This window comes from Myripristis murdjan, chromosome 12, assembly GCF_902150065.1.
Source record: "Myripristis murdjan chromosome 12, fMyrMur1.1, whole genome shotgun sequence".
Taxonomy (NCBI): Eukaryota; Metazoa; Chordata; class Actinopteri; order Holocentriformes; family Holocentridae; genus Myripristis; species Myripristis murdjan.
In genome coordinates this window covers 31,007,708-31,033,620 of record NC_043991.1, presented here as the reverse complement: position 1 = coordinate 31,033,620, position 25,913 = coordinate 31,007,708, and the positions used below count along the sequence as shown (strand labels likewise).

The 25,913-nt window shown below is 39.6% G+C and overlaps 2 protein-coding genes across 4 annotated transcripts; one reads left to right on the top strand and one right to left on the bottom strand.

Moving 5' to 3' along the window:
• Positions 1-622: 622 nt before the first annotated feature.
• Positions 623-14,767, bottom strand: prodha (proline dehydrogenase (oxidase) 1a). Its single transcript, XM_030066093.1, has 14 exons — positions 14,359-14,767; positions 13,854-14,062; positions 10,066-10,100; positions 9,223-9,372; positions 8,716-8,780; positions 7,875-7,991; positions 7,558-7,637; positions 6,688-6,769; positions 6,377-6,469; positions 4,260-4,406; positions 3,601-3,776; positions 3,405-3,503; positions 2,781-2,869; positions 623-1,919 (listed from the first exon to the last, which is right to left on the bottom strand). Exons 1-14 carry the CDS (start codon positions 14,698-14,700, stop codon positions 1,729-1,731), a joined length of 1,875 nt encoding a protein of 624 aa, XP_029921953.1. The 5' UTR covers positions 14,701-14,767; the 3' UTR covers positions 623-1,728.
• A 3,937-nt stretch (positions 14,768-18,704) lies between these two features.
• On the top strand, positions 18,705-23,996 carry srsf9 (serine and arginine rich splicing factor 9). Of its 3 annotated transcripts, none has more exons than XM_030065551.1 (5): positions 18,705-18,851; positions 21,589-21,765; positions 21,952-22,136; positions 22,631-22,803; positions 22,929-23,996. In XM_030065551.1, exons 2-5 carry the CDS (start codon positions 21,608-21,610, stop codon positions 23,151-23,153), a joined length of 741 nt encoding a protein of 246 aa, XP_029921411.1. In that variant the 5' UTR covers positions 18,705-18,851; positions 21,589-21,607; the 3' UTR covers positions 23,154-23,996. The 3 variants fall into 3 exon arrangements, with proteins under 3 accessions (XP_029921411.1, XP_029921409.1, XP_029921410.1); XM_030065549.1 differs by having other exon boundaries at positions 21,566-21,765; XM_030065550.1 differs by having other exon boundaries at positions 18,716-18,851; positions 21,358-21,765.
• Positions 23,997-25,913: the final 1,917 nt, after the last annotated feature.

Sequence of the window (25,913 nt, the reverse complement as noted above, 5' to 3'; positions counted from 1 at the left end):
AACATTTAAGGGAAACAGTACATAAAAGTACCTTTTACTGCTTGAGAACATATATGTACTTTTTTGGCTTTGACAGAGCTGGAACAGGCTGCAGCCACGGTCCATTGCCTCCCGCAGGCACTTGTGTAACAGTGCAGGTGCGGGTTGCTCAGTACGTTGCTTCAGAGAGTACCACAGAGAGTAAAACAATAAATAGCCTATATGTCTTGGAACATTCTGTAACATTACACTGGCATAATAAGTTTCTGTGCACAGCTTTGGCGCTGGTCTTTCTTTGATGGACAGAAAAGTATTGAGTTTGTCACATTGATTCCAAGTTCCATCATGACGGCAAAGAGTAAGAAAGTGTAAACTCAGCTTTTATCAGCCGAACAGAACAACAAGAATAGTTACATACATGAATTATACACTGATAAAGGCTGTAGCCACAGTTGGCACTAACTGGATTTCATTATTACTGTTACTGTTTTTGTGCAAGAGGCAGAAGTTTACAGCGCAGTATAAACCTGATCAAAGTTGAGTTGTTGCAAGGGCCTTGTTTGCTACATGTCGAGAAAGGTAACTGTTGGGTTTGAGATTGTTAACTCTAGGCGGTACCATACATTACAGTAGACATGACAAGTAGATGTGATAATGTTTGTTTAATGGAGAACAGAAATGCTTTTTGTGCATTGACAAAATTCAGTGAGAATACTTGTAACTTTGTGTGCTTGCCCTTCAGTTCACTTACATGTGAAAAACTTTATTTTTTATTAGAAAGAAAATACAAACAATACTTGTGCTTTAACAATGCTGCCATTTCCTTCACAGAATTGAAGGAAACAGTGCCAAGGCTATAAAACAGAGGATCAGTACTTGGTTACAGTTAATAAAAGATAGACTTTCTTGTCCACTTAATCACAGACATTCAACAGCAGACATAGTGCTAATAGATTCTATGAGCTTACTTTTTTAGGTAACCCAGTGCATATTAATCTCTTCCAAATAGCAGACAACAAGCCTGCACACACCTGTTTGCCTTTGTGGGTGTCTGTTAAATTAGTCAGAGAAGCATTGCTGATGGTAAGAGTCTCAGTGCCTTGCTCAAGGATTCTTGAGCAGATCAGAAATTTGGGCTCATATTAGATCACACTGGGCACCTTTTGGTTTGTACTGTTGCACGTCCATCTTTGCCGGACAAACACCGAAGACTTGAGGTTTGTATGAAGGTCCATACAAACAGTGAATTCAACAACAAAAAACTAAAACATCTTTACACAGCTAACAAGACGGAGCGGCATAATCATTAATAATCAATCAGTAATTAAGACATAGACGCATAAAATCTTTGATCAACATGCTAAAATACTCCACAATCACATTTTAGGAGTGTAACAGAAACGCCACCAAGCTTGCGGTCATCGCTTCCACTTCCAGTCTTGCAAAAAAGGCACTTTGAGAGCTTGAAGGTACTTTTGATAAATTCAACAAAAATAAAAAAAAGAAACATACAGTGTGCATTGAATGCATGAGAAACTTGATAACAGCCTTTTTTCTACAAATAAGCCATTTAAGGTAATAATACATACATGAGACTCTTCTTTTTTTGTATTTTAGGATTTTTTTTTTTTATCAGTATAAACTGCTGTACTAAGGGCACTGACCCTGCCATACTAAGGGCACTGATAAGTTGGAGACAGTGGAATGCTTACAGAGATACAGCAGACAGTGTGTGGTCCTGGTTGGGACTCAGTAGACAGGGGCGTAAAAGATCTGACCACTGAGCAGCCTGCGTTTCAGCTCCTTCCACAGCAGGCTGCGCTCTCTCTGCGATCCCTTCATGAAGCCGCGGTTTTCCTGCGCACGGCGAGACAGGTAGGGAATGACCTCGTTCACCGGGCCGTATGGAACGTACTTATAGACCGGGAATCCTGCTTGACCTGTTCACACAGCATGAAAACCAGAAAAATAACGGGAGAGACAAATGGTGATTTATTTGTTATGCAGTATATTTGAACTCATCACATTTGCAGCAAAAATATGGTGTTTTTTGCATCTTTACTATAAAACCAAAGAGAATAGGTTTGCAATCAAATCATAGATTTAGGAGCAAAACTATCCATACTTCATTTAAAAGATGTTTTATTGCAAAATAATACATTTGTTATTAAAATGTGAATCAAAAACTTCTGTTTGTGCATCCAAACGTTTTGTTTTGCAAATCCAAAATTTTTATTTGTGAGTCTAAAAGGTGTCTTTGCAAATCCAGAGTTTTCCTTTCTGTTGAGCTGAATCTTGTTTCTATTGGCCAGTCTCGACTGGAGTGAGAGCTTGGCAACATCCACAGTCCTAACGTGATGGTATCACAGCGGCTCTGATCCACACTCCCATCCAGAAGGTGACAGTAATACAGTAATACTAATAATATTACATCATAACTGTGGATATTGCCAAGCTGTCACTCTGATCGAGCCTGGCCAATAAAGACGTGTTTTACATTTTCCAGCATAGTTTGCATCTCCTCTGGATGCAAACTATATTAAGACATACTGAACATTTTGTAACTGACTGCTGGGGACATCAAGATCCTGAGGTGCTTGTTTGCTCCTGAGATATCTATAGACTGACAGATCCTCTTCGGGGTCACTGGCTGTGTGTGTGTTCAAAAGCTGACGTGTGTGGTTTGGACTATGTTTCAGCGGAACATCTCAGGCCAAAATGTCAAATGACTATGTGATGTAAACCTCTCTGATTACACAACCTAGTATTTGCTTTCAGTATCTGAGCAGGGAGGAGTATACCTAGCGGGAAGCTGATCTGGTCACACATTCCCAGCAGCTGTCCAAAGTAAACTTTATTCTCAGTGGGTGAGAGGCTCATTTCATTCATTCTGAAACAAGAGAAAAAACAAAGAAAAATATACATGCATTATGAGACTGAATATGAATATGAACTACAAATTCTGGAATTACCAATAAAATAACTTTTTTTTTTCTTTACAGCAAGACCCTGGGCATTTGTTTGAAGCAGCGGTGCTTTGTGAAAGAGAGGTCAGAGCTTTTAGGTTTTGCATGCGAGTTCTAACAAACAAAATATGGAGCTCTTAGCCCTTTGAAACCCAGATGGACATCAGATGTCTTGTGTTTAAAGGCTGGGGCTGCTTTCAGATGCCCTTACAGGCATTGAAACTATTGAAACCTGAGCAAATTGCCTTGGTTTCTTTTAGAAACACGGAGAAAAAAGCTATGAGAACATTTATACATTTATACATTTTTAAGTACATTTATACTTGTTGTAATTATATATTTAAAATTATATTATAGGAGGAAAAAACCTTTTTTGTGCTAGTTTTCACAAAAAAAAAAAAATTGCACCATGTTTTATCTGTTTTTAGTTTTTTCTCTCAGGTCTGAGGCCAGACTTACTTTTCCAGGGTATATTTCACTGTGTCTTCGTTGTGGGTCGCAACCATGATATTGGCCTTTCTGCTGTGCTCAATCTCCTCCAGAACATACTCCAAACACCTTCACCAACACAGAAGTCAACAAGCCGGCAGGTTAGAATGTAATTTTTTCTTATGTACTGAACCACAAAGCACCTTGATCATTTGCCAGCTCTTACTTGTGATACATCCTGTTAGTGGCCTCATAGTCTGGGTTAATGGGGTCTTCATAGCCAATCTCCTTGGCCCGGTCCCTCTCTTGGTACATGTAGGCTCCACGCACCAGCTTGGCACCAAAGTACCAGCCCTCTCTCCGTGACAGCTCAACGTCTACGGTTATATTGTCATAGGCTTCCTGAAAATATTAACAGTTAAACACACAGATACATCAGAATTCACTACACAATTTAAGTTCCACATTCCATCTAAACTACAATCGCTATTGTGGGTAAATGAATAATAAAGACGTACCTAACATAAAACCATTGCTAGTCTTCTATCAAACAATCAATGGCTGAGCAAGAGCCAGTTTTGTACATCCATTATAGGTTGCAAATAGGACTGATCACATTGGGCTCATCTTTTTGGGTTTGTGTAACATTTTAGGACAAAAACAAACAAAAAGACACAAGATTTAAAATTGAAATGACTCAATCAAGTATTTGTAAATGACCATGAAAATGAGCAACATTCTCCCAGAGGCAGAATTTTGAAAATCTTGTTATCTGTGATCTGCACCACAGCATGGACGAGGACCTGGCTGCCATTATGGACACACAAAATTCTTGTTTAGGATGCTTGTACCCAAATAAATGATTGGAAGCAGGTCTAGTCTCACCTTGAGGTAACACTGGTAGGTATTGAAAATGATGGGCTTTTCCCTGTTGAATTTTCTTTGCATTTCCAAGGTGAGTCTACTAATTGCTGGCTGGAAGTACGTCTGCTCGGCATCCACCATGAGCCTCACCCCGTTCTCCATGGCATGCTGAAGTACATACAAACATCAGTCAGCATCAATATGCATAAGACATATAGGGGTTCAGCAACTCTGTAAACACAATTCCTTGCTGATTTCTTTGCTTATTTTATTATTTTGTGTTCTCAAAAAACAGTGTCCTTTCTCCTCCCACACTGGCACTAAAGAAAAATAATAACCACACCTATGTTAAATATTTCCCCATTTCCTGCAACGTTGATATATCATGTTTAAAGGTGATTACTGATTGGCATTTTTCTTCAATACGACTGTCTCTGGACTTTTTATTGATGGGATTGCTCAAGAAACAGCAAACTTTGGATAGACTATCACACAAGAGTCCATGTAAGCAAAGTGCTACAACTGATGCCAATATTTTGGAGGACTGTAAAACATCACAGACCATTGTTACAAAATGTAAGCATTTATCTTCAATCTCCATTCTGATTTTTTTTTCCCTTTGTAGATAGTTCACAGTAGAGAGAGTCAGGAAAGATTACTTATTAACAGAGCAACATGACAAGTAACATGATGAGACAGTAGAAAGGTGTTACAACTCATTCAACAAAACACAGGATGATTCATCCACAGGGTGTTGGCCTGAGGGAGAGGGCTGGAGTTGAACTGCTAGGAGTACAGGTCAGAATTTCCTCAGACACTATGATTTTGACAAAAGTTGGAGGGATGGCTACTATAGTTAAAGATCAAGGGCTCTATCTTCCCGGCGCAGCACAGAGTGGCGCAGTGAGGCGCACCCCGTGCAGAGCTATTTTCGAGCAGCGCAACCCGAGGGGTGCACAGTTTGGTATTTTGGCAGACCGAGGTGCGCTGAGATGGGAGTGGCGGTGCAGCAGGGGGAGGTGTTGACAGATTCAGCTTGGCGCAGTGACAGTTTCGTGCCAAAAGGCTTCGCCGAGGTGCGCTCAAAGCTCGCCATCTGAAACCACGTCTACTTTCAGCACAAGGCAGAGCGGAGCTGATGTAGTGGAAGTTTGGCTGACAGGCGGGCAGTGCACACACGTCACCAAAACCTCACAATCAGCACAAACGGTGCCAATCTCCTTTGATCTGACATCAGTTGTGATGGGACAGTCGATATGGAGATACATTTATGTGGTATAGTGTTTTTTGTCAGTATTTATTGCATTGTTAATGTGCCTGACATTCCGTAGACCTGTCAGTGAGGTTTTGGTGACATGTGCACACTGCACACCGGTCAGCCAAACTTCTACTACGCCGGCTCCGCTCCGCCTGCGGCAGTAGACCTCCATGTCAATTGTGCAAGTGTTCATTACGCCTTCGCGCAGCGCATTTTAAAGGAGAGGACAGGGGCTCATTTGATTGGTTTAAAGTGAATTGGCTGTATCAAACCCACTCCACGCCTTCTCTCCTCCCTTGCGCCGGTAGGAGGAACGGCGGAGTACTTGCACCACAGCGCACGGCGTGCCAAACTTGCAAAATCCACTTGGCCACACCCAGTTGGCGAAGCGCAGCTGTGCTGCGCCCCCACCTTGCCCGGTCTGCGAAAATAGAGCCCCAAGATTTCTATCTTTGAAAGGCCCTGACTCCCTTAACGTTAAGTCCAATTGACATTAAACTGAGACAAATCCAGCAATCTGTACAAACTGTACTGCCCTAATGAGAACACAATCATTAAAACTCTTTTTTGTTAAATATGGAGGCATGCTGTAACTTGTTACTAATTTTTTTGTGTGATGTGTGGTGTCTAAAACATTGTTGCTTGCAGGTTCATCAGATTTGATTAGTGTCCCAGATATTGAGCTTTTTCAAAGATTTGCAAATATGGCAGTAAATTGTGTGGTGCAGGCAGGTGCAGCACAAAAAACAGCAGGAAAGATAGTTACTTCGATTCAGGAATAAAAAAAATGGATTAACAAATCTTTAAAAAAAGAATTGCAACATTTATGTAAATGTCAATTTTCCACCTCCCCTCGTATCATTAATACCACATAGCTTACCTTGGCCAGAACATCTACTCTCTGCAGCATTCTCTTCATCTGCCTCTCCTCCTCAGCTGTAAACTTTATCAAGAGAGGCTCCAGCTGGCCAGTCTAGACAGCCAACACACAAAATTGAAATTATTATGAAATTTATTAGCTTTTGATTTCATAAACATCATGCATGTAACTGTACAAACAGTTAAACACTGCAGTGAAATCATACCTAATGAACACACGTACTAAACAACTACCTGGTGAAAACCAGATAATACAGCATGTGAATGAAATCATATTTGTACATTGTGCCAATTCAGGTAGTAAATACTCACCTGTAGGTTTGGGACCATGAGCAGATTGGAAATTTTTGTTGTATCATTTATTAAGCTATTCCAGTCGAGCAGATCTATTGTCCTGGAGATAAAAAGAGGGACAAGGCCAATCAAAATATATGAGATTCTAATAATTCCATTTTTCTATTAAAGGATCTTAAAGGATAATATCTTGGTTTTAGATTTAATACATGATTCAAGGTCAAAGTGCACAAAAAGAAGAAGCACCATTTGGTCAAGCCAGAATGGTTGGACTGCTATTGCTTTGTTCATTATTTAGGCTATTAGTGATTGGTTTTCCTACAGGTTTAACAGAGGCTCAAACAAAGCATAAGCACAGCATATTATCAGCTTATTAAAACGATGAAATAGTTTGCTTCCTAATTTTGTATGCCTGAAGTTAAGCTAAGCTTCCATAATTGAAAAACACAAGACAAAAACAGATTGCTATTAAGTTATAATAATAGGCTATTATGAATTGTTCACATACTGCACAATCTTATATACCTAATTGGATTTGTATTGCATTGAATATATATATATATATATTTTTTTTTTTACAGTAGAGACAGATGAGCACATACTGAAAATATCATATTGTGTATCATCATTAAATATTTACATATTCACTGATAAAAGTGTTTCTCTGTTTAACACTGCCTGAATTGACCAAGAGAGAGGAGAAGGTAAAGGAGGCAAAGACAGATGAGGGAAGGACAGAAATAAGAAGAGAGGAGTGCAATCTGTCACTTTAGTATTAACTCCTGAAAACTAAAAGTACAACGTATTGTAAATGTAACAGGAGTATATGTCACTTATCAGCAATCCTTTATCAATCATTATTATTGTACTCATAACTGAATGCCTTACCCTGATGAACCCAGTTTCTCTCCAGTAAACCAGTTATCAATGTCATCCTTGGCACCAACACCCAGCTTAGTCAAACTTTCCTAAGGGAGATACTTCCATTATTAAAAATAAAAAATGGTATCACATATCATTTTAAATTCCAACATTAGACTGAATGGGTGTGATATTCAAAAGGAAAACACATACTCCAGATTCAGAAAAGGCATTCTTTCCATAATTATCAGTGAACGTCATGCAGGTTTGGACACAACTAAGAAGAATATGATGATGCCGGTTAGAATGAGTCTGCATTTGCGTTTGCTTGAGGCTAGACCCACCTTAAGTTGTTCCAGCTCCAATTTTTGTTCCAAAGCTGCCATTCCAGATTTTCCCTGTTGAGCGGCTAGGAGGTTAAAGAACTGCCTCCATTTCACCAGCACTTCTGAGAACTGGAGCTGTTCAGAGGGAGAGCACATCCATCAACTGTCAACTGACAATATAGTGGTCATCCCATCATGAGTGGCTATTACTGAATAATGGATATTAGATATTACATTCTGTTCCTACAACTCCTGCACATCTCCTGAGACAGATTTTGTCTTCTTTGTGCGTAAATTAGGTGGTTAGTGAGGTGGAGGAGGCTTGGCCATCGTGCAAAAAATGTTTTGTCAGTGAGGAGAAAAGGAGGTTTCAGGGGAAAGGAAGCAACTCTTTCTTCATTCTACCTCACAGCCTTGACTACCTTGATATTACTGACTATTTCCAGAGCAGAAATTGTAGACATGAACCTTTATCATTAAAACATCATAAATGGACAAATGGGATTTTCTGAATATAATATATAAACTGAATATAAAGTGGATTTATATTCATTTTTGGTTGAACTTATTACAGGATAGGTCAAGTATTTTAGGAATTATGCATCACTCAAATTTTTTATTAATTAAGATTTTTTTTAAAAAAATGTCCCATACCCCCTGCAGCACTCCAACGTACCCCTGGGGGTGCACTTACTCCCATTTGAGAACCACTGTTCTAGAGCCAGGTGTACAATGTTGCTATCTTGTGACTTACACCATTATCAACAATTTGACTTTACAGTGCACACGAGCACTGATAGTCTTATCAGATCTAATCAGGTATATAAAGTTAATATAAACAACAAAAAGCTGAACTTACAAGGAAGTGGGGGCGGCCCAGGGCAGTCATTTTAATGGCAGAAAATCCATCTACAGAGGAACCCCCTGAAAATCAAAGCCAGAACTATTTTAGGATAATGAATGGAATGTCACCCATGGAATGATTTTGTTAGGTTTAGACCTCTGTAACTTTTTGGCCTGTCTGGGTCAGAAATCCTGTTCTGATTTGCAGCTATGAACCAATTTTAAGAGTTTACTGATTTCATTCCATTGGGTTATATTTGCATGTGAGCTGCTGAACAGCCTGAGGTCCTTAGGTATGGCCTTTTGACCATGCCTAGACTAAAGAATTGAGAGGGAGAGCAGGACTGATAGCACAGGTAGAAGTGAATGGGGGTTGGAATGGTGAATAACAGCAGAGGTGAGCATTAGGGGGAAGGTCATTTTTTCAGACCTGTGGGATCAGGCCTGTGGGATATGGAATGCCCTACCCAAGGAATCTATCAACTTACATTACTTTGTGAAATTTGTGAAAATGTGAACTAACCAGAAGCTTTAATGCAGTTTATGAAAGTCTCCATTTGGTTGTCACACTTGGCTTCATCTGCATAGAAGTAGGTGCGAGCGCTGATTACACCTCCACGCCTGTCCCCGAACTGACGATAGGCCTTGTACTTCTTCTCACGACGACCAGCATCTGGCGTTAAAGGACAACAACATTAGCTGCTTGTCTTGACAACAGGACAACTAGTACTGAGAGGAAGACAGGAAAAGTATGTCACTAGCACTATCATCGAAAACAATGTGACAGACAAACCACTCAGGATCCTACAACAGTATATCTGGGTCACTGCAGGGAGAAAAAATTTTTTTACAGAGCCGGGGGAGGGAGGTAACATAAAGTCTTAATTTACAAGAATAAAAAACTTAAAAAAAAAAAAAAAACTTTGAAGACTTTGAAGAGATGTTGTCCTGACTTGGGCCTGTTCAGAAGAAAACAACATTTTTTTCTCGGAATATTACCCCCCTGTATTTTTTTTTCCTTCCCGCAGCAACACTGATATGCCGTCGTAAGATCCAGATAGGAGCAGTATCAGCCAGACTCATGCTGATTTGTATGTGACTGGAAACTGGAAATGTTAATCCTGGCACTTAGTCCTAAGACTGGAGTGTGGCATTTAGGCCGCTCTCCAGTGACAGAACACTATTCACAGAGCAGCAATGCAAACGTCCCACTGAGTCATGTGAAAATGGTCATGATCACATTGCATAACAGTTGTTACAGCAGTTCTGAAGCTATAAATCATTAAGTGGTGGGCACTGCAGCAGGTTAAGTATGATGAAAAAAAAAGTTTAAGCCATCAACATTCGTTGCTACTAATATACACACCTGGACTTTCTTTCTCAGCTTCAGACACACACGAACTAAAAGAAAAGAGAAGCTTGGCATCAGTGTAAAATAGCAAAAAAATGACTTATTGCAACTATCCACAAATTTAGCAGTTTACTTGTTTATGCAATAACACAAGGAGCAAGGAGCATAATATGAGATGAAACAGACACATGTAAAAGCGATTATTATCTTAACCTAGATTCTTCAATGTGTCTTAACCTAGATTCTTCAATGTGTTGTTGCAGAAGATGTCATGACAGCCACTCCCAATACTCAAACTTGCTCTATGAAAACCTGTAGGACGTAGTCTTTGTTATCTAGGGCAAACACTGCCCTAGGGTAGGGTAAAGTAGGGTAGGGTAGGGTAGGGAAGTAGGTTAACTACAGAAAGCACAATATTTAATTATAACAATCACTAACAAAATCTGATTTTTCTACAACTACCACAGACCAAGACGAACAAACAAACAAACAAACAAAAAAATCTTTGATTTCTGACTTTGATGTTTGTGCTAAAAAACAGCCATGCTGACACATTTCTATGTAGGAGCTCCTTCCAAAAGCATGCTACAACATGAGACACCCCATGTGGTATTTTTGGCCGGGGGTGGGGTGAGGGGGTGGGGGCTGCACCTGTTCTCTGTATTGTTTATGTTTTCCACAGAGCCAACACTCAGGGTAACCTAACGTCAAATAATCTGATCTCATAATGAATCATATTTGTGGTTTACACTGATATTTTCTGATGAGTTTAGCTACTTAACAGCAATATTATAGTTGCATGGTAATGAAAAATCACTACTGAACAAATGCATTTCAAATACAATTTGTGAAGCGATTTTTCAGGTAATTAAGATTAACTGAAAACTACAGCTGTTCAAACTGCATAAAACAATCTTGATGGGGATGTTGTTTATTAAGCACTGGACAAGAAAGTGTATTTGGATTCTGAAATGGGAACATATAAAAAAGTCTGGTTGGTGTGTCGTGCAGACCAGGCCTACATGCTGCTACCCTGTGAGAAAGTCCAACTCCAAACAAATTCATTTCCTCTGGAACGCATTACATAACACCGGCCTGGTCTTGCATGTGGTCTGTTACATTACTCTAAAAGGCTGGTTGGCACTGCTTCATGTGACGGCATTCTTGCAGCTCAGTGTGCAGCTCCCACAGCTCCACCAATTAGAAGAGAGGGGTCTGTCCCAGCTGACCAATGGACAGCAGGCACTGTTGTGTTGATGTAAGTAAAAGAAATGTTCCCCTTACAATCTGTCGGTGTGGAAAAAACAGTGCATTCACTCAAGTTAATATGAGAAGCACTGCAAGGTCAAACCTGCAGATATGTAGGAGGTTATGGTTGAACCAATAAGAATCATAAAAGAGTGGCTCAAACAGTTTTGCAAAAGACTAGGTCTCCTGCATGCATTAGAAAAGAGTTTGAATAACAAATAGAATCTGGAAAAAAAAAATGTAATAAACTAATAGTATGTTTTTAACACTCTATATATTTACAGTAGTTTCCAGCAGTCATAGGTGTGTGACATTCTCAAGGTCAAATATGTTTTTCCCAACTCTGTAGCTAGGAACCGGTGCCAACAAGTCTGGAACATGCTATACGGTGTCTATGTATAGGGGAGTAGCTTCCAGATGTGTTCAGGATGACGAAAGAACAGAGGCAGGAGAAATTGGGTCAGTTGCAGTAACTCAGATCATTAAGAGAGCAATTAAATGATAAGAAATAGAGAATGAAATGAGATATAAAAATATGTGCCTTAGAAATTTGTAATAATAATAATAAGAAGAAGAATGATAATAATAATAATGAATTATGTGCATTATGTATAAAGTTGTATCAAAATAATGTGCATTCTCTATTGTGAAGTTTGCGGATGACACCACCATCATTGGCCAGATCTCCAACAATGATGAGTTTTCATATCGGGAGGAAATCAACCATCTTGCAGAATGGTGCACAGAAAACAACCTACTGCTCAATGTCAGCAAAACCAAAGAGCTGATAAAGCTCTGGCAAAGACACACAACCCTGTCTACATCAATGGAGCTGAGGTGGAGCAAGTGAGCAGTTTTAAGTTCCTGGGAATCAACATAACAGAGAACCTGACATGGACTTCACATATCTCTGCCCTGGTTAAAAAAGCTCAGAAACGGCTGTATTTCTTAAGGAAACTTAAGAAAGCAAAATTCCCACGCCAAGTTCTTGTCAGCTTCTACAAAGGAGCGATTGAAAGCATCCTGACTGGAAACATCACAAACTGGCATGGGATGGGCACGGCCCAGGACAGGAAGACTCTGCAACGAGTGATTAAAACTGCCCAAAACATCATTGGCACCCATCTACCAAGCATCAGTGATATCGGGGAGGTGAGGTGCCTGCGCAGAGCCAAAAGGATCCTAAAAGACAACACCCACCCCAGCAACAGCCTGTTCACCCTGCTGCTGTCAGGCAAAAGATACAGAAGTATCTGCTGCCGTACCACCAGACTACAGAGCAGCTTCTTCCCTCAGGCTGTGAGACTACTAAATGCACCATCTGAACTCCTCCATGTTTAATAATTTTATTTTCTATACAATCAATTAATCAATCAAGAGGGAACCACATTTTAATTTCATTATACAGCCTGTTGTATAATGATGAATAAACTTCCTTGTATCCTTGTATTCTAGTCTGAATATGTGAACTAATCCTACAGGCTAATCTGCGCCAGTGTACAGTTGTATAATCCTAGCTTGTTAATAAATGCCTGAAATGATCTACATGTCAGTGTCTAATTGCTACTGTCAAATAAAATGAGTGTTATGTGTGGATGTTGCTGTCAACTGTCAACACCTATGCCATTTGTATGCAGTGGTGACAATACCATAAGCATGAGGTCAGCCTGCCCTATTTCATATGATATGTAACATAATGCAGAGTTTGTATTTACCATAAAGACCTATGTTCAAGGCTCTGGCAAAGTCTACTAATCTGTTATGTAAGTAAACTGTAACACTTTAGCCTACAGAAAAGGTGGTGATTCAATTAGTAGTTTTTATTAAGCTTTTCAGCTTTCAGTGTGGGGTGAAAATATGGGTGCAAATACCACCAATGGCATATCATGTGAGAAAGATAAACTACAAGGCAATATGGTCTAGTCCAGTGGTTCTCAAAGTTTTTTCAATGATTTACCGTCTTTGAAACATTTTTTTAGCCAAGTACTCCCTGACCAGTGCAAAATAAATAAATAAATAAAATTTTAAAAATGGTAGAAAAAATTCCTCTATGCAGAGGTCCAGCCCAGCTGAGAAGATCCTGTTGTTTCTGTTTGCGCTTCTTTTTCTCTTCTTCTACTTGTTTTCAGCTGTATGGCTGCAACGTTTCAACTACTAATCTATTTACTGGATTTTTCATAGTGAACAAACATCCTTGCTCAACAACCATGGCAGCAGACTTAAACCACAAACACACACATTTGACACCTTCAGGAAAACCAGAGGGAAAACTGAATATACAATCAGCTTGATCAAACTTACATTTACATTTTTTACTGAACCTATTTTAGGAATCATGCATGACTCATATTTTTAAAGTTAACATTTTAATAAATCTCATGTACCACGTGCAGTATTCCAACAAACCCCTATTTGAGAACCACTGGTCTAGTCATTTGTAAATGCTTAATTACCACTTCCACATGACTGTATTGTTTGAGTGCATCCTTAAAGGCTCTGGCAAAGGACTGCAGTATTCTTTACTGAACTCCAGATCAGGTGTAAAATGCACTTACTCCATTTCTTTACTCTGAGCCTCCTCTTGTGTCAAGTCCTCCTCCACACTGTAGTCCAGTACTGCCCCTACACCAAAGGCCTGGTTCCTCTGAATCAGAGGTTTGATGGAGTTGTGGTCCTCTCCAGCCACAAACTGGCCATAGAAAGTCATTTTCATCAGCTTCTCAAACATCCGCTGGCCAAACACCTTCTTACTTAAGTCCATCAACTGGAAAAAAAAACGTGCATGGGTTATTATTATTCATCTGCAGTTATGATAATGTCCCAGGACTTGAGACAACTATATGGGCTTGGGTTAAAGCATATTTTCACACTAATTTCTTTTTCACATTATGATGCATAAGGCTATCAGAATCAGAATCAGAGACACTTTTTTATGAGGCTACTCGCTTAAAGTTAAAAGGTGCATGCATTTCTTTATTTGGAAAGGAATAAGCCCAGAAAAGCACCGACAGTCATAGTAAAAGTAATACTACCCAGGCTATACTAAAAACTCTTCCTCACCTCCTTGTTCTTGTCAACGAGGAAGTCAAACGTGCAGAGCTTGAAGACCAGGAGACTTCTCAGCAGTTCTATGTTATCCTTGCTTTTGTATGCTTCTTCCGTGTTGTCGAAGTCAATAGTAATTTTGTCCACATGGTTATCTGTGACATTTTTGGTTTGACTAATGAGCTCAACCGGGACTTTCACCACTGCGCACTCATCAATCTGTTGCTCTTTGTCTCCTACTTCTTGACGCTGAGTGGATGCGACTGTGGAGCGAAATCTGCCCGGTGAAATGCGGATTTTCTTGATGCTGTCCGAATTCGCCCTAACAAGAGCTGTTACAAACTTAGTGTATGACATTAGTGTAGAAATTAAGTTTGCAGCTTGATATATGTAAATAGTTTGACAGTGGTGTGTTCCTGGTGAACTGAGGATGTATCAGGTTATGTGCGCAGAGCGGGACTCCCCATTATAAGACACTTGGTCCAGGGGAGGAGACTCGCGCTACGTCACACCAATAGCAAGGACCGGTCCCGCCGAGGGAGCTGCTCAGAATAAAGTGCGCAGTAATGGACGAACTACACATGGAAATAGAACACGCATGGATCAAGACATAAAAATCTATTTTGATGTGAAACATTTTCTTTAGATTAGATATCTCATAATAAGACAAAACAAGCCATGCAGTAAACTCTCTCTCTCTCTCTCTCTCTCTCTCTCTCTCTCTCTCTCTCTCTCTCTCTCTCTCTCGAGATCATCCTTGATTTATTATGAATATTTGCAGAAATGCACATGAGCTACAAGTTCTGACTATCAGTATTTTTTATTATTATTATTATTTTTAAACTTCAACTTTCACTTTTACACATATGACATTAAGCTGCATGGCCCCCTATAGACCCTTTTCCGTGTTTGCCTTAACAATATTCAGAACTTCTTAAGATGAAATACAGATTAATCTGAAGTCCTGACTTGAAAGCACCGATCACAATTGCAAACTGTCCTATGATGTTAGCCTGATTCAAGGGCATAACAGTTAGTTTATGACTGAGGGGCAGTGTCTACAAATCTTGTCTCCCAGACAATTTCAGAAAACCGCATAATCACCCTAAAAACTGACAACAGTATAACAGTAAATTATAGCTAAATTCCCTTAACTTGAATTTAAAGATAATATCGGGCGCATACCGTGTACGTGTGAATCCTGATCACAGCGTCCTAGGTTCAGATCTGACCTCAGGCCTTTTGCTGCATGTCATCCCCTCTCTCTCGCCTGCCTTCCCTGTCTCCCTCTACTGTGACTGTCAATTAAAGCAGAAATGCAAAAAAAAAAAAAAAAAAAAAAAAAAAAATCCTTAAACAAACAAACAAACAAACAAACAAACAAACAAACAAACAAAAAAAAACACGACAATTAAAGAAGGTTATTGTACCTGATTTAGAGAAAATGTACATGTCATAAACCCGTGATTGTAATATTATTAATATTTGAAAGACTTTCATGACACAGAAAATGAATATTAATGGAATGTTTTATATTCTGGCATTGAACAAGACACTATATGCTCACTCCATTCATTTATCCTGTAAGCAGATTCTCAAGCTGATACAAAGGTTACATTATGCCCTAATTGTGTCAGTGCAGAGGACCCAAAGCAGACACACAGGCAGTGTTTAAGTAAAAAGGTTTTACTGAAGATCAAAGGATAATGTCCCAGGCTGCATGGCTGATTGGTGAGGCTGGCTTTGAGAGGAGTGAAACTGGCAGGACATGGGCAGAACAGAGGCTGGCTGGGGAATGGCGTAGCAGGAGCTCCAGGATGAGTGGAGGTGCAGGCAGGGGCGTCGTATATAGGGGAAAAGTTAGGACAATTCCAAGGGCCCTTGCCTAACAGGGGCCCAAAAACATATAATATAAAAATTATTAAACCATCATCGAGTATACATACATACATACATATATATATATATATATATGTGTGTGTGTGTGTGTGTGTGTGTGTGTGTGTGTGTGTGTATATATATATATATATATATATATATATATATATATAACCAGAGCAAAGATTTAGACCTAACTAAATAACAGAATGCTTTTAAACAGACTGACCTTAACTAGTGCACAGACTAGTGGGTAGGTGAGGACTGAAGGTACTAGCTGAAAATACACTACTCACAAAAAGTTAGGGATATTTGGCTTTTGGGTGAAATTTATGGAAAATATAAAAAGTTCATGCTACAGTGATATTATATCATGAAAGTAGGGCATTTAAGTAGAAGCATACACTGGTGATTCCCTCATCTCAAACAATTTCTTGAAACAAAAGCCAACAACGGTGGTGGAAATACCACAACAAAAAATGTCAGTGTCAATAACTTGTCATGTGCCCTTGAGCATCAATTACAGCTTGACAACGACGATGACATCCCACTCTTCTTGAAGGGCGGCCCTCAGGACATTGAGGTTCTGGGGTACAGAGCTCCGAGCCTCTAGACAGCGACTCAGCTGATCCCATAGGTTTTCTATGGGATTCAGGTCTGAGAAAGTGCAGGCCACTCCATCTGAGGTACCCCAGTCTCCAGCAGCCGTTCCCTTATGATACGACCTCGATGAGCTGGAGCATCAAACACCCGATGTGAATTTTGCCGTTAAACTCCTTGTTTAGAACAGCAACTTGTGCAAAAAGTACTGAAACATTGAACAGTTGGACATGAGCATTCAAAAGTTTACAGAAGGTCACATTAAGTTCACCTGTAAAGGTTATAATGCATTTTAGGTTCATCCTGAAATTTCACCCGAAAGCCGTATATCCCTAACTTTTTGTGAGTAGTGTACATAATGTGGAGGATGAAATGTGGCTGTTTTGGTAACCCCAAGACCTTTCCTCTAGCACCACCCGCAGGAAGAAAGTTTTTCACTCAGTCACCTGGTAATTTGGATGACTCCATGACTTTTCTTTTAGCGCCACAATCAGGTGCAACTTGCAACTTCTTTAGAAATATTTTTAATTGTTTTATGAACAATCCAAGTGTAAATGTTGCACTACACTCACATTCCCAAACCACAAAATGCTGGAACGCTATACTGCAAAACCCACTGGAGTCCAACTCAACAAAAAGAGGTGCATTTAAAAAACAACTCTACAAAGCAGTCGATGTTTTCATTGTAAAATTTTAAATTATGTATGCTTTATATAAGAATAATAGTAAAAATAGACCTTTCCAATAGAGGTAAAGATCAAAATAAAAAAAAAATGTCATAAAGATTGCAGATACAATTTTAGATTTCTATTCTTATTAGTATATCTTATTAGTTATTAGTTTCATTCCGACATGTTATAATTTTAAAATGCTTAAATTTGGTATGTTTTCTGTAATGCTGCTTGCCTGGCCTAATAAATGACAAAAATGATAGTGTATACAATATGTTTCTGCATGAACACTTTTGTCCCAAATATTGAAATTTAAATGATTAATCTACTGTGTACATTTTGCTTATTTGCTCCTTTTATCATCAGGAGAATACCTATCTGAGAGGAAGTCACTCTGGTCAGCTGTGACTCCTGTGCTGGCTGTAGGCCTCCAAACATGAAAACACTTGGTAACACTTTTTTTGGGTCATCCCCTAAAGATAATCATCAGAATGTCAGTTAAGTTAAATATCAACAACAGTTCAGTAAAATATCAAAAAGCCATTAATTACATTTCAACAACATATTGAAATATATAATAACATTCTTTGTACGTGTTTTCTGAGTTTTAACAAACATGTAGGCCTAGATGATATTACTGCTGGACTCCTGCTGTGTTATTATGAAGCCCATGAGGTAAGCTCCAGCCACAGGGTTAAGGTTAGGGTTGTGGTTGGGTGAGGCCTTATGTCAAGCCTGTTTCAGCGAACGGGGCAACAACTTGTATTGTATTGTGGCCGTTTCTTGCTCAGATCTCTGGTGGGATCTATAATAATGCTCAATGGACCTGTTGTTGAAATATAGGCTAGTTCATGACTTATTGATATAATGCTGGACTGTTGATGATATTTAATTTATAAATCAACTGTCACTCTGTTGAATTGAATAGAGGATTATTCATTTATTAAATAAAGTGTTACCAGAAAAAATCATGTTATCCTGCTTATGTTTTGGCTAACGAAGATCTAGGTAATGGAAAATTCCTTTTTCGTTTTATTTTTAAAAATAAACTACGTTTTCCGTAGGTGGTATTGTAGAAAGTTATTACTTTGGGCAGGAAAGATTTTAATGAAAAGCTACTGTCATTAAATTTACAATACTGTGCTGCTTGGAGCCTGAGGTCCCTGATTAACACTCCATGGCTGCTGGTGGCGCTAGCGTGTCCCAAAATAGTTTGCCAAACGTCAGAAGCAGAGGGGGAGGAAGCAGTCCGCCGCCGAGCCCCTGGCTAACTACTAGCGCGGTGGGGGCTCTCAAGGCACAGCGTGCGAACTGCTAGATTTAGCATCTGTAAAGGAAGGCAGCCTTTCTTCTAAAAAGGTAATCATATAATATTCTTTTTGTGTTATTTCCCATTATTGCTTACTAGATGCTTTTAATTTGCACTGTTAACACATCTGAGTCAAAGTAATTAGTATCGGTGCGTTAGGTAATGAACGCTTGTTAGCAAGGTTAGCTACCCTTAACGCTAGATTATCAACAAAGAGATTGAGTTGGTTTTGTCTACTTGCTGGATTGTAGAACGTATAAGTTAAGCGCTCGCTTGAAGCTACAAATTAAAGATGATGTCTGGTTATCATATTTATTTTTTAATAACACGGGGTCGATAGCTAGAAAGTAATGGAAGTAGTTATCTTAAATGCAACGCTAGCATCCTACCTTGTTTAGCCAACCTTGCCTAGCTAGGCAGCCCTGTAGTTATTCGGTGTGAGCGCTGCAGCTAGCTGGATAACCAGGCCTGCGGCTACCGCGGCAAACGGAAGAGGCTTTGCATCGAAATTGCCATTAAATGGATTAGCTACCATTTTAAACGAACATAAACCAGCAAGTGTAATGGCATTCTCATCCAATAGATAAGTCAACAGCTACTAAAGCTAATGTGGCTACCTAGCTGTTCGGTAGCGAACAATTGTGTAGGTTCATGAACGTTGTTTAGACGGCGCTAGCGTTAAGGCCCCGAGCACGTCTTGAGGTGCGGGCTATTTTTTGGAAAGGAAATCCGCCAAGAAACCATTCAGCTGTGCAGGTTAAGTTAAATACAAGCGCGTGCTGTCAACGACCACTGAGCTGCACCACCACTTTTAATTGTTAGCTCATTTATATGACACAAGCCTTTGTATGACTGATTATCATTTTGGCATTGTCTGCTCTAAATGAGGTTTCAGTGTATGAGCTAACAATAAGCATATTACCATAGCTTAACTGTTGCAGGAAATGGCACTAGGAAACCCAAACATGTATTTTGAAAGCATTAAAATGGTCCACTTCGAGTGCAGTCATTTTCTCACTGCATAGGACAGACTAATTTTTATTGCAACGAGAAACTTATTTCTGAAACCAGAGACTAATCCAGGCAACTGGCCACATTAAGAAGTTGCCAGTCAAGTTATTCCTGGGTCCGCGGTTTAGTTTACATTTACAAGTCTCCCATCACTACATCTATTAAGTCGTAACTTGGATATCGGTTTCCATCCAAGGGTAAACAATTTTATTCTTTTTTACTATTACAAACTGGAAAATGGCCATAGTGGCCAGGAGCTGCAGATCATCATTCTTTTGATTAAGCACAAATATTACTTGACAAAATTGATTAATCCAATGATAAATGAGGCTGAATTATTTTTAATTTTGTTTTGCCATAAGCAGACATGATGCATGAAAACTAATACAGATTTTAAAAATGACAACTGATTTATTTGTGAGTAGCACTTGAACCGATTCTTTCATTGAACAGCAAAGAAACATGAATGTGGAATAAAATAAACATATTCCCTAACTACCACCACACCCCAGAAAAATAAAATGAAAGCATTTTCTCTCTAGCTTCTCAGTCCTTTGGTTTTTGTGTATTTCTGCAATTTTTGCATGAATAGAAATAGGCTAGATGAACAGATGCACACTCCTCACTCAGCATGCTAAAGCAAACAAGAACCCGCAGTCTTGTATGATAACAGAAAACTGGCTAGCAGAAGAAATGGCATCACAGTTGAGCTTGCTGGCACCATGATATACAGCCTCTTAAATAGCTAATGCATGAACACATATTGATTTATTTTTTGCTAGTTAAACTTTAATACCATAGAGCAAATATATTAACCCCAGTAATATCATCAAAACTTACTTGACTGGATGCCGTCGTGTGGCTTCAATAGTCCTGCTGTAGTGTGCACGATTGTAAACATCTGTGCATGTGATGGAGGTGGAAATTCAACTGAATTTGCAAATCTGGTTGTTTTAACAGAGATTATACTGCAAGGATTTTTTAAACTACGTTCCGTGTTGTAGGATAACCCGCATTAACCTGCAAATTTCCAGGTTATTCCAGTTAATTCCCATATTCCCATTAATTCCCACGGAAAGTTTTCAGCTTTGAAAATTCATGGAATTTTGCAACTCTAATTACAGTTATTATGCTGATAAGTGCCTGCCAACTCAAAATTCTAAGTTTCATTGAAGAGGTCATCCTTTACTCAATGTGGCATTATGACACATATTTTCTACAGAAAAGTGGGCAGACTTCAATGGAAAAATAGCCTATTTGCTCATTATACTTGTTTACATGATATTATTGGAATGTTGTTTGGTTTTAAGGCATTTAAATTGTACTGCTTGTATGGAACATGCTATGTATGTGTGTGTGTGTGTGTGTGTGTGTGTTTATGTATTTACACTGAAAGAAGTACTCTGATGTACACAATAGATGTAAGATTATTGATGTGGGCCCATTCTTCATTAGATTTTGTCCATTCTGTAGCCTTAGAAAAAGCAATATAATACTGTAACCATTTTTAAGGGTGTTAGAAATTCATTACCCTGTGTTTTAAAGCTTTCAGGCTTGGATCCGAAGTCCTGTGCTGTTTGTCTTGAACTCATCATTTACTACTATGGCTGCATCCCTCGTTGTAGAGTTTTGTTTTTGTCTAAATTAAGGAATTGGAGGCGGATGGACTAAGTTTTGGATTGGAACTAGGATTAGGATAAGGACCACATCTACAGCTATTTGTGAGAACAAGAAGTGAGCTTAAAGCCTGCAGGTGCCTCAATTCTGTGTTGGCAGAGCCAGTCCTTCAACCACCATGGCGGATGGACGGATCTATGTGGGGAATCTTCCAATGGATGTCCAGGAGAGAGACATAGAGGATCTCTTCTTCAAATATGGAAAAATCCGAGATATTGAATTGAAGAACAATAGGGGAACTATCCCTTTTGCCTTTGTCCGGTTTGAAGACCCACGGTGAGTTTCTGGGATGGTCTTTGGCAAGTGGAATCTCAATGCTCTTGTTGGAAATTTTAAGTCTTGTGATTTAATAACATCTCCAGTGACAAGCAGCGGGGAATGGATGGAGAAGGCGTTATCAGGTGTATATCCCTTAGTGAAACAGGCGTGCTATAGTAAGGAGTTCTGTGCTCTCTTCTCTAGGGATGCGGATGATGCAGTTTATGGAAGGAATGGATATGGATATGGAGACTCCAAGCTCCGTGTAGAGTACCCACGTTCCTCGGGTGCTAAATTTGGAGGTCCTATGGGAGGAGGAGGTGGAGGAGGACCTAGGGGAAGGTTTGGCCCCCCAACACGAAGATCTGAATTCCGGGTCATAGTGACTGGTAGGTGGACGTTATGAGTCGTAGGCAGTTATTTTTCTCACTCATGGCGGACTGGAGGTCAAGGGGACTAAGTGGATGAGGTCAAGTCAGCTGCTTAAGTCATGAAAAACAAAACGGTAATCTCAAACTGGTCATGTTGGCTGCATAACCCCAAACACCGGCCATAGTGACTGGTAGGTGTATTTTTGTCATGTGTTTTATTTTTTATTTTGTTTGTTTTTAATTTTGAATGTGTGTTATTTGTTTGTATGCTACATGTCACTCTGGTCCCACATGTTTATACATGCTGTTGGACTGCTTATGTAACACCAGCAATTTAACTTAAATGACTCTTAACCAAAGTGACTTAGAATTGGTTAAATTAAGTATAAACTGTTTGCCTTCAAGGGTTAAAGCTACATGTAATACTAAATGTTTGGCATTGCAATTATTTTATTGTGTAAAGTAACTGAAAGCAGTATAATAAGTTTGCTCCTTTCATTGTGGCATTCTAGGTTTGCCCCCAACTGGGAGCTGGCAAGATCTAAAAGACCACATGCGTGAAGCAGGTGATGTGTGTTTTGCTGATGTGCAGCGTGATGGTGAAGGAGTGGTTGAGTTTCTTCGTAGAGAGGACATGGAGTATGCTCTACGCCGGTTGGATCGGACCGAGTTCCGCTCCCATCAAGTAAGCATCGGTCCTGCATTCTGAGATGAAATAAACCCTCAGCACCACAGGTTAAACAGATACTGTAGTGTGCGACAGAAAATTCGCTCATTTGATTGATTTATTTTAATGTTTTAATCTTGCAGGGTGAAACTGCGTACATCCGCGTTTATGAGGAAAGAGGTACTCCAAGCTGGGGGCGATCACGTTCCCGCTCCAGATCCAGAGGGCGCTATTCTCCCCCATACCAGAATAGAGGATCCCCTCAACGCTACCAGTCGCCCCCACGCCATGCTATGTCCCGCCATAGTCCACCCTCCAGGAGACATCCTCCACAGCACCATAGCCCCCCACCACGCCACTACCGGTAGAAGGGTTCATCATTCTTAAAGGAGTAGGGGAAAATGTTTTGTAATTCAATTTTTTCCTCCCCCATGCCACCCCCTTTTTTTTTTAACCCCAGGCCTCCTCATAGGATGCACCATTTTTGCTGTTTCTTGCTTGCAGTTTTACATTCCATGATCAGGATCCCCTGAGCCCCACCCGCTCCCCTCAGCCTTAAAGGGTTTTTTTTGTTGTTGTTGATTTTTTTGTTTTTTTTTTTGTCTTTTGTTTTTGTTTTGTTCAGCCACATCCCCAGGGAACCTGTGGAGGCAGAATTGATTTCAGCAAGATACATGTCAATATCATTGTATAAGTAACAATAAAAGCTTTCTTTTATAAAGAAATTCTGGGAGTAATGTCGATGTCCACAAGAACCAAAACACAGGCATAATTTTACACTGTCCAAATGAAGTTACACAATTCTGCAGCTATCAGGCTAACTGTAATTCTGCTTCTTAAAATACCCTAGAGCTTGACAAAATCTTCCATTTTGTGTGTCACATTGCTGTAGCCTTGTAAGTTCTAAAAGTGTGGTGAGGCCATTTTTAATACACTTTTTTGTTTATTTTATTTTATTTTATTTCCTTTTTGGAAAGCAGCCAATCTAAGCAGAAACTAATCAGTATCTTCCTTAAAATAATGTATGTAAAATGAGTGACCTTTTTAGAATAGTGACACAAGTCGACTGTGAGCCTCACCTTTTTTTTTTTTTTTTTTTTGTAAGTGATGTGTGGACCTCTGACCGAGTTGGCCTGTAGGTGGACTATGATTTGTGATTTGTATGCATCTAATATTATTTTGTTTTCTTCAAATAAAAAATGTACATTTTACTTTACTTTTTCATTTCTTGTGTCTTGTAACTCCTTTGCTTGTGGTTGCAGTAGTTGGAGATGAGATTTATATGCCGGGCCTGTTGTCATTATTTTGACAACTGCTATCATCTGTTCCTCAAGAAGTTGTAGCAATTGAACAGGTCAGACCACATTATGGTTTATGGTTTGACCAGATACTAGAACAGTAGTGTGGACTTTAAAGTAAGCAGTCAGTGTGCTGAGTGGAGGATGCTTCTGAGGATATTGCGCAACACCATATAAAATTAAGCTCTAAGACCCCAGTGGTCATTACAGCATTGTGTCTAGTTTAGCATTCTAGTCTCAGTTGCAATGACTCCATATATTTAGTCATTTGCAAGACATAACATTTTTCTTTAATGTTAATTAGTAACTTGACCTGAGGTAATAAAAAAATATTTGTAAATAATAAAAAAAAAACTTTTTAAATGGGAAAACAGGCTTTTATGAATGCTGACTATGGAAACCTAGAGGCCACTGATAGATTACAGGTGTGCGGTCATGTCCCTGCTTTCTGGATCATCAGCTTAATGCTTTGACAATTACCCATCAGATTCAAGGGCCGTATAAAACTCTGACTTCTAACGAGAATCAGATGGGTGAGTTGTTACAGAAAAAAAGACCTTGTTGCTTTGATTCAACATTGAAGTGTGATTTTTTTCAAATTTCAATGAAGGCAAATTGGCTTTTTTTTTTTTTTTTTTATCAATTAGTTAAGCAAAATATATGGGGGAAACAAAAAACGCCCTCTTAAGTAGTGAAGCAGCTGAGCATAATCAGTCAGTAAGCCCCACACGGCTGTACTGATAACAGGCGCTCCCTGTCCGTCCTGACAGTGAGCAGCAGTTCGCAGCTTCAGCCTCTGATGCCGGAGGTTTGAAACAGGTGGCTCAGACGCTCAGGAGGAATAGAGGAGAGGTGCATCCTAAACGCATTAACTAGTTCCAAAGGCTAATCAAATTGCCTCTGTAGTTCTCCAAAGATATGCAGTGAGCAAAAGGCTAAAAGAGTAGTTTAAACCGGGCATGCATTTTCCGACAGGCGTCAGCAGCGGTAAGTAAAATGAGCGCCGGCGTGCGGCTCGGCGCGCAGCCAGCAACTGCTGCAGCAAATGGCGACAGAGCTGCGCGGCAGGATTGGCGCATGCGCGTGCGCCACCATGTGGCTATAATCACAAAATGATAGTTCCTTCTCTGATAGACCCCACTCACAGAAACTACCCTCTAACAGATGTGTGGCGGCCAATTTATTTGCAAGAAGGAACACAGTAAACATGAATTCTGAATTTATATTTAATTTTTTTTCTATCTGGCAAGTCCCCGACCGCAACCCATTCATTCTTGGAGCCCCGACAAAGCAGCGAGCTTTCACATAGGCTACATACAAACGATGCGATTTACCAAGTTGTTATTTTTGTTATAACATTACAGCTGATACACTCGGAGCGAACCACGTCCTCTGCGTCTCGGTTCTTTGACCAAGCCAAATATGATGCATATCGTTTCTTGAGCCACTTGCACTGATGGGAACTTTAGGGATCCCTGACTCTCTCACAGTGTCTCTCTGTTAACTTTGAGTGACTGAGATGAGAAAAGGAGAAAGCCCACGCCACTAAAATCACACGTCGAAGTTGGTACAGTATTAATGTGATATTTCACTTTGGTAGAACAAGTTCTGGATTCAGCAACCTTATGTCAATGTACATACAAGTGCACATTTTTAGTTAGCAGCATCACCATTTCTCCAAGCAACTTATGGCTTTAATATCGGACCAACATCCCCGTCTGATTTTGTGGTGTGCATTCTCCTCTTCTCATTTCACAGCTCATACATTCTTGGTTCATCTGATGTAACTTGTGAGTTAGGAGATGTCAGAGATGTGATCAGTCACATTTA

Coding starts and splice junctions, on each gene's coding strand:
- prodha (XM_030066093.1), bottom strand. CDS start 14,700: ATGTCATACACTAAGTTTGTAACAGCTCTTGTTAGGGCGAATTCGGAC. Junction 4,407..6,376: donor GAGTAGATGTTCTGGCCAAG/GTAAGCTATGTG, acceptor TATGTACTTCAG/CATGCCATGGAGAACGGGGT. Junction 2,870..3,404: donor GTGAAATATACCCTGGAAAA/GTAAGTCTGGCC, acceptor CTCTTGTTTCAG/AATGAATGAAATGAGCCTCT.
- srsf9 (XM_030065551.1), top strand. CDS start 21,608: ATGGCGGATGGACGGATCTATGTGGGGAATCTTCCAATGGATGTCCAG. Junction 21,766..21,951: donor GTCCGGTTTGAAGACCCACG/GTGAGTTTCTGG, acceptor TCTCTTCTCTAG/GGATGCGGATGATGCAGTTT. Junction 22,137..22,630: donor ATTCCGGGTCATAGTGACTG/GTAGGTGGACGT, acceptor GTGGCATTCTAG/GTTTGCCCCCAACTGGGAGC.